This window comes from Sinohyriopsis cumingii, chromosome 5 (assembly GCF_028554795.1).
Source record: "Sinohyriopsis cumingii isolate HCF-2022 chromosome 5, ASM2855479v2, whole genome shotgun sequence".
Lineage (NCBI taxonomy): Eukaryota > Metazoa > Mollusca > Bivalvia > Unionida > Unionidae > Sinohyriopsis > Sinohyriopsis cumingii.
The window spans coordinates 80,544,421-80,553,956 of NC_142965.1; the positions used below are offsets into that span (position 1 = coordinate 80,544,421).

The following is a 9,536-nucleotide window of genomic DNA, read 5'->3' on the forward strand; positions in this document are numbered from 1 at the left end:
ATAGGATTCGAACCAGCAACCTTTCGGTCGTGAGTCGTACCTCACAGTCACTAAGCCACCACGGCACATACGAATTTCGCACTGTACCGACGTGTCTTTGCATCGATATGTGAGTAGACGATGTTCATTTATTCATTTATATTGTAATTTGCCAGTATCGGGGACCGCTCCGGTGGCCTAGTGGTTAGAGCATCCGCCTCGGATGCGGGAGGTCGTGGGTTCGATCTCCGGCCGAGTCACACCAAAGACTTTTAAAAATGGTACTAACAGCTGCCTCGCTTAGCTCACAGTATTAAAAGGTTAGTGTTAGGACTGGTCGGCCTGGTCTCGTGACTGGGTGGGACATCATACTACATGTCTGCGGCATGTGCTTAATATCACTTTAAACTGCCACACTACAGACATCGTAGCGATATGACTGAAAAATTGTTAAAGGCACATTAAAAATCTAAATCACACCCACACCCACACACACCAGTATTTGATTCATAATTAAAATCTTACGTTAGAAGTCTGAGATTGAGTGATCCTATATTCTAAATATAGTCCAGACTGAGTGGGCAGTGGGCGTGATTTAAAGAACTGGACTCATACAGGTATGACTAAATAAAATCAAAAGGGCCTAATCAATCATATTGCTGTAAATCGTAATGACAAAAGGAGAATTTAGTTATATAAATAATCACCAAAATATTTCCATGGTCATGCTCATGTTATAGTTATTTAAATCCGCAGAGCATCTAGCTCAGTGAATATTCAAGTCTACATTTTTAATGTAGCTAAATGTACATAACCGTTTTACGCACGAAGTTACTTCAGGACCATTCGAATCTACATACAAAGCGTATATGCTGAAACAGTGGTCTGTTAAAATTTTAAAAAAAGGTTTATGACATCACCATGACCTGTGGAAGGTTCTATTGTTTATTAAATAGTGGTCAGCCATCTTATTCGGAAATCTACGGTCATAATGTAGTTGCCTCCCTTGTGATTTCATGCCATTTTCATAGTTATTCAGGTACATGTAATTAAATTGTGTCGGACGATATGCTTTTCGCAACAAGTCCTTTTCCTTTTATTTAAATGCAGATTTTATTGTACCTCAGAAAAAAAAAATATCATAAATTGACATGATTCTTAACGTAAATGTTATGATAACCCAATATTACGTCCTCGCTTGTAAAGACGAACCGGGTTTTCTCTAGTCATTATGATCACTTGATATCTTCATTTGATATCAGATCAATCTTGAGTCACGGCGTTAACCACTCGACCACTGTGTCTCTCCAGAGGTTTCGTACAATGCAACTGTATAACATTTGTTTCCAGTAGGGTAGTGAATTACCTTATAAGCAACTGTCCTTTGGAATAGTGCAAGATTTTGTTTACAGATACAAAATACAGATATACATAAGATAAAATCATATAGGAAAGCGAACAACCAATGCATATATATATATATATATATATATATATATATATCCCCTACTTTATAGAATTCCTTTTATATTACAATTGCCAATGATACCATATCAGTTGATATGTAATAAATCTGATATACTCTCTATGCGTTGAATCCGTTGTAAGCAGCGCAGGTTACATGTTTGACAACAATATCGTACGGCGGGCCCTTTACCAATCATGCCTTTACTTATAACTGCCATCTGACTCCTGTCTGTGTGGGTTCGAATCTCAGGCTCGGCCTATGCGGGTATGTGAGAAAAGTTGTCAGTAGCTTCCCGTCGATGGGTGGGTCTTACCGCGGTTTCTCTGGGTTCTTCATCCACCAAAAATACTAACCGCCATATATAGCCCTGTGCTGAAAAATGGCGTTAAACCCAAGCCCACAATAACACTATTGTACGTTTATAAACCAACCGTAAATTAACAATGTGAAAGAGTTATTGCAAAGTAAAAGAACTGCTGCAGTTCATTTCAGCATTGTATGAATTCAAATGAACTGTCTTTATACTAATAATAACATATATTTGGATGCCATGAAATTACAAATATTGGACATCCTGTATGACCTCTTTTCATTTATAACTATATAAAACTATGGAAAAAATTGGTTACTATCACAATCAAACCGATTTTTTAAATAGATTATAACTATTATCACCACTGAATGGTCTTAAAATAAGTAACAGAAAAGAATGAGAAACAAAAAGCTTTTGTAAAATTCAACAAACAACTTATTTCCCTAGAAAACAAGGTGAAGATGTAAGAAAAAGAATTTACGGTATTGAGAATCAAATTCCAAATAATCACAGAATTACAGACACAAGTCCTAGTGGTTAAAGTTCTGAATAAACTTTAGTCAAAAATACAAATTAAATTCAAAGATGAAGGTGCTGATGTGCCTATGGTGACCCATTTTGTGATTATGTGCCAACAGTCTTTTGTTGGATCATAAATATACAATCAAAGATTAAATCCTTATCTGAAATTTTGCTATAAATTCAAGTCTATTTCCAGTGATGTTATTTTTTAAGAGCACTTTGCATTTTTAGAGAAGAATCACTTGCATTAAATAATTTTAATAAATAAACTGCCAGCCCAAATGATCTACACAACAATAATACAACTGATTCTGTCTCAAGATCATATAGAACGAATAAATAATTTCTAGGAAAATAAAGATTATATAATCCTCTACTTGACTTCATGTCACAGTTATCATTTTCTGAAAGAAAACTGTTACCTAACGGAAAATAACCTTCTGGAAGGTTCATAATGTTTAGAAACTATAATCTTAGTGATAAATAGAAGTCTATTAGTAAAATTATACTAAAGAATTTGGAATATATCAGGTAGACCAGGTATACTTATGAGGAAATAAATTCAAATAACCTAGAAACAAATAAATAAGTTTGCTTCTATTAATAATGGTCTTGATATAAAACCCATACTCCTAGGGAATATATTGGCTATGTATTAGTGGTATAGAAGAAAATAAAATGTAATGATTCAGATCAAGTAGAAAATGAACCTGATCTTCCACAAGGTCAAGTCCAACATACCATGTAACATTATAAACAGCATATATCGAAATTTAAAAAAAAAATCTAACTAACAAACAACGCTGATTAAAATATACAATAAAACTAAAGGGACTATGTGACTGATGCAATGGAGTTTTGGGCACTTAAATATGGGTGTTGAAAAAATATATAAATTTATAAAATCAATACATTGAAGTCAAGCTATTCAGCAATAATTTAAAATATTTCTTAATATAACACTTACAACAAGTGAAAAATAGAGCAGAAGGAAAGTCATTACTATTATTAATATCATTATTATTATACAAAGATGATTGCTGTGGATTTCTTTACATTCAAAGATTGATTACATTCATTTCTACAATTTATTTTGTTTTGTTCGGTTTCTTGAAGATGATGTATATTTGTTTATCACGCACACGCCATGATTCCCACAACGACCAGCACTGTATCAAAAATGGACTCGTTCGAAATTACAGGACGATCATGGATGATTAACATGTGCACATATAAACCTTGTCCAACATAAATAGAATGAATGGGATTGCGCTGAATGTGGATACAAATTATGTTTAAAGCATTCGATAATTCTAGCTTCATTTTGAGACGTTGAAAACATTCAACAAGAAAGAGGTGCGGGGATACCATTCACGATGCTGTGAGGGACGAATATTGAAAAAGTTCCTTACGCACAACATGCAGCCTAAAACAGTGTATTTATTGCGTCATACCAGTGCGTTACTATATAGGCTTTGTACACCACGTAATTCTACATGTACGAGGAATGTACGACCCATTTTATCTGCTACAGTAGACAATCAACTTAGAAGACATCTATCGTTTTTGTACAGACCATAGATTCATATTTCAGTATATATATCCTGTGTAGATTATATATTAACAATGGGAAAAGTTAAGTAGAGGAGAAAATACGAGGACACGTAACGGACGCTGATCTTTATTATAACGGAGTGCAAGGCGGATATTCATTGTCACGATAAGGACCTAATTCAATGTTCAACTAATATGTCTATGCACACCAATAATTTATAAGCCGGCTTTTATCCGTCAGACAGTGTGTAACAATCCATACAATGGCAGAGGCAAAGGGTGCTAGTTATAAACAGCTGAACTGTCCAATTTGTTTGGAAACTTTTGAGTCACCGAAAGTACTGGCGTGTTTGCACACATTTTGTGAGAAGTGTATTTGTAGACATGTACACAATCTGAGAGTGGAGGGGACACGGTATGATACCATTTTGTGTCCCGTGTGTAGACGCCCCACCGCAGCACCCACTACCGATCAGGCTCCAGATGACTGGGCCGCGAAACTTCCCAATAATAGCATCGTTGTGTCGTTTTTGGCGTTATCCCAGCCCAACAAGGATGACCCTGTTTATTGCCAGCCATGTTTGACTCTGACCAAGGGGAATATCTCCGTGGCCTACTGTGTCACGTGTTCGGAGTATCTCTGCAGTAATTGTTACAGTTGTCACAAAATTTTAAAGGTCAGCAGGGATCATACAGTCACAGTTCAGTCAATGCCTGTACCGCAGAATCATAATTCAATTCAGCATGGTATGTATCGATGTTCTATGCATAAGAAACTATACAAATATTTGTGTTCAGAGCACAAAGAACTTTGCTGCTGTGATTGTGCTTTTAAAGATCACAGAAAATGCGATAAATTACTAACTATAAAAGATATGCCTAAAACTACAGAAGAGGGTCACGACTCTAAGCATATATCGGACAATTTAGATGGACTGAAAAAGCTTTTCATCACATTACTGGAAAGTAGGTCACATAATTTAGAATCCCTTGAGCAACAAAGAACTGAAATAACCAAGTTAATCAAGGAATGGAACGTCAAATTAAAACAACGTATTGATAGTCTGGAGACAGCCGCTCTTGAAGAATTGGATCAGATGTGTAAGCAAGAAATGGTGACAATATCAGATGAAATCATAGAATGTAAGAGTGCTATAGCTGCCATTGAAACTTCTGAAAGAATGCTGATAGACGGTACAAAATCAGATGATGAGAGAACAATTTTCATCACAATGACGAAAGTATCCCAACAGGTTCTTAAATATAAGGAGAAATATAATACCAAGGAACATAACTCAGAGGTGGTTGAATTGGAATTTCGTCGCGACAGCACTTGTGAAGGAATCAATAAAACCTTGAATTCTCTCGGTAAAACGTTCAGAAGGGCGTGCAAAATTCCCAGATTATCACCTGGCTCGTCATTTGCTACTACCGAAATACTTCAACCGAAGATTCAACTCAATTCGATGGTAAATTTTAGTGCTAAGATTCCTAGTGATGAAGTCGATTGCTGGATCTATTCTGGTGTTTTCCTTCCAGATGATAGAATTGTAGTGGCGGATGCGGCAAATGGAAAATTAAAGTTGCATGATCAGAGTTTTCAGTGTATAACCAGTCTAAAGATGGAAGATCCTAAGCACGTTTGTCGTGTGAACCATAGTACTGTGGCTGTGACGTCGGAGGAAAATATAAAGCTTGTGTCTGTGGGGAATATCCTGACACCGCTGAGGAGCATACGCGCTGGTGTCTTCTGCCATGGAATTACCTCATATCAACAGGATCTTATTGTATACATGAGTGGATTTTCAGATGTGTTGCTTATATATGATTCCTCAGACGAAATCACCAGAGGGATTGAGATATGTGACCATTCGGAAAGAGATAATAATATGCACTGTGTCAGTCCGGATGGACAGAACATTTATTACACTAAAAAGAACCTAATTGTTACCATGGATATGGAGGGGAATAAACTGAATGCATTTCAAAGCAATGATCTTCAAGGTGCATCAGGGATCACTGTAGACAAGAACGGTATTATTTACTGCTGTGGTTCTGACTCTAAAACTGTAATACAGGTTACACCAGAAGGGAGACAACTCGGAGTGTTACTATCTAGTGATGATGGACTTCAGAATCCACTTGGTATATGTTTGAATGACAGGAATGATTTGCTACTTGTGTGTGAAGGAAACACTAACGAATTGAAAGTGTTCAGGTTGATAACATAACATTTGTATTGCTCTTTATCGAACACTGCAAATTATTGAGGATTTTTTTTTGGTTTGGGGGGGGGGGTAAACAAGAACTTATTGTTGCAGCAAAGCAAGCTTCACCTGGGCAATTCAGCTATAAGACATCACCTTAACTACGTAAAGACACTAACAAAACACTGTATTTGTTTAGTTTCTTCTATAGAATGTAGGGGCCCCGAGTGGCCGAGTGGTCTAAAGTGCTCTCCGTTACGGATCACTGCCATCTCACCTCTGTCAGCGTGGGTTCGGGTCTCGGATTCGGCTAATGTGGGTATGTGAGAAAGCTTGCCAGTAGCTTCTTGTGGATCGGTGGTTCTTTCTGGGGTTTTCCCGGGTTCTTCCTCCACCATTAATACTGGCGGCCATGTATAACCTATCTTGTGCTGAAAATTGGCGTTAAACACTACAACAACAACAATCTATAGAATGTTCCACTAATCAGTGTGCATATTGCACGATAACTGATTGAAGCCATATATTTTAGTTAGGAAAGTTAGAGAAATACTTTGGTCACGATTAACACGATTATTTGGACAAATATATAAATATCACGATAAAGGATTTGTCCTATTTAAAATTATATGAAAATCTACAACATTTGGTTCAAAATGGATGGGAGGCCTTTTATATTTACTATGTACTCCATTTCGGAAAAATTCCATGTCCCAAAACATTAGAGAAATCTGACAATATAATGCTGATATATATTATGTAGTTTATAATAAACATGAAAATTCAAATATGAAACAGAAAATAGTCTAGTATCATTTTCGAGTTAAAGTTTTGTTTTTCATCATTGTCTTAAATATTCTCGGAAGAGATAGTGAGTTTCTTATATATATATATATGTATGTATATACTACACTGCATACAGATTTGATTATGACTGATGAAATAACATCGGCACTCAACTGCCCATGAACGGCACCAAAATGCCTGAGACGCCAAGCAATTACTTGCTTTGGTTCCTTCATTCCGACCATCATGTCAGATAATGCTAAACTTCAGATCATAGCTTTACATTGTCTCAAAGTATATAAGCGAAATCATTGTTCGCTTTGATCATTACTAAGGAAACTCAATTTTATTCCAAGAATGATGACCGGACCAACCTATCACAAATGTTTTGGATTGAAAAAGAATAGAAAATAATTACTGGAAGAGACTCTCTTTAGAAAGATATCCATATTTTCAGATTATCTGAGTGCCCCCGTATCTGTTTTTTAAAAATAAAAAAAAAATTCCTGCAGAGGGCTTTGTCAATGTGTTATGTATTTCAGAACTGGCGTAAACGTTGATGATACATGTCATGTGGGTTTTATTTTTATTTTTTATTTTCTTTGGATGGTTTAAAGACCGTTTAGAAGCAGCAGATCCCGGCTAGAGCGGGTGGATATCAATCTCCCGACACTTGAGTAATGCGCTCGACTCTATCCTAACTGAGCTCCACAGTACCTATTTTATGTTAATAATCATCCAACAAGGAAAGAGCTCCCCACCCCCCGTAGCTCCGCCTCATTTCCAAACGCAAAGTAATATCTGCTCAGGATTTGACATTCGGCTTTCGCTGCTTCATCATATAAATAACGCTTAACCCTCCGATCGGTCAATGGCGTGACTAGGCGCTGATAGACGACTATCAACCGTCGCTCAGCTCGAAGCACTCGTGCAGCATGCTAAGTCTGAGTCAGAGTCTGCAGCATGCTAAGTCTGAGTCAGAGCCTACGCATTGTTTTAACTTTCATCGTGCATATTCGGTTTCTTTTAGGATTAATCTCAAATGTGATCTAGCTCATTCGAGTGTAGGCAGAAGGTCAAGTTATCCTTAAACTGGGCCAAACGTGGGACAAGGACAGTTTGTGCGTGTAAAAAAGCTTATCATATTGGTAACAATGATAGAATTTGCAATTTGATAGTTGCCATAATAATGAGTTATGTTTATTTGGAAGTCTGATAAAGACTTTAGGCCACAAATAGCGTATCCAAGCATTTCCTTTGTGACCTGTTTACCTAGTCTTGGTTTATTTAAATTTATCAGCCAGTTTTCACATTCCAGGAATCGGCATAAGAAAATGAATTTAAATTAAACCCTGTTGTACTAAAATCATTTTTAATCAGACATAGGACAAGTTGCACACGCACACACACGCGCGTTCTCTCACGTGCGAACCGTATCTTCTTCCTTTCACAAGTCATTCTTCTTAGAGAGCCAGCATTATTTTTCGAGGGTCGGTATGGAACGTTCTAGAAAGTTCCTAAGAGTAGTCATATTTTGATCTCTTTTACCATACGTTAGTTTTATTTAAACTAATATGAATAATATAATGGGTTCCATTTTATTAGAAAGCATACTTTAAAAAAAATAATATAGGAACCAGACGTTTTAAAAATCACATGTCACCAAATTCAACAATTAATTATCATTTTGTTTGTACGTCATTTTAACCTCTGAAGCCAGTTTTTTAAAGAGTAAAAAATGTTTCATCTATAATACTTATCCAATCATAATGCCTTAGGATAACTAACACCCCGTAAATCCAGCACTGCCAGTTTGAAAATTTTAAGCTAAAAAGCTAAAAGCTATATGCCCACCTAGGTGACAGTTAGATAGAGTGGTCTCTTCTTGATCCAAGGATTGGCTAAAATCCCATGAAATTGTCAGTTCATGCTGGAGCGCAAGGTAAGATCTCTATGTAGATGTAACTAATGTGAGTCTATGAGGTGTACAAGTATTTTAATACAGTACGTATAATCGAATAAACATATTTTAAAAGAAAACAAGTTGGTTTCTTCTTCACATACGTTACCAGATCAACATATTTGGAGAATAGGTAAGAGGCAGATGGTGATACATTCCCTTACCCAGCACAGACCATCTTCAGTCCCGTAATGTATATGAGACAGCTGGTAGATAACCGACTGGAGAATGTACTCCAGTCTTAGGGAAAGGATTCGAAAAGGAACAGTGTTCCTTCCGGCAAATCCAGCAAAGGTCGTGAAGCCGCGTCCCCATGTAGTTTTCAATTGATACAGGAAGCTAACCTTTTGCGCCACGGCTATTGATCCCACAATATCGAGCTGAGCCTTTTAGGATGAAATATCTTTGAAATTAAGACTTGAGAAGTGTACTCTCCATCCCACGGCAGAATAATAACAGTTACAGAACAGTTTCGCTCATATGCAGTGTTTGTGGTAAGTAACCTAACCGAGACACGAATCTAATTCATTGGTGTTAGGCTATTTCCAGTATGCGGAACCAATAACCCAACTTATTGAGTACGAAGTCTTTGCTTCGATATATCGCCCTTTTCCTCTGTGAAGACAAGAAAAGGTGTGATTTCCCTCAACGCAACGGCCTAGTTTTTCTTAAGTACCACTTCTGAGGCTCGCACTTGGTCCTCCAGATGACTTTGTTATTAAATGTCCAGAGTACATAGGAATTGTT

The 9,536-nt window shown here is 36.8% G+C and overlaps 1 protein-coding gene across 1 annotated transcript; it reads left to right on the forward strand.

The window, feature by feature from the left end:
• The first annotated feature begins 3,779 nt into the window (after window positions 1-3,779).
• LOC149799586 (uncharacterized) lies at window positions 3,780-8,809 on the forward strand. Its single transcript, XM_089958931.1, has one exon. The coding sequence runs from the start codon at window positions 4,100-4,102 to the stop codon at window positions 6,065-6,067; it is 1,968 nt and encodes a 655-aa protein (XP_089815057.1). The 5' UTR covers window positions 3,780-4,099; the 3' UTR covers window positions 6,068-8,809.
• The last annotated feature ends 727 nt before the right edge of the window (window positions 8,810-9,536 follow it).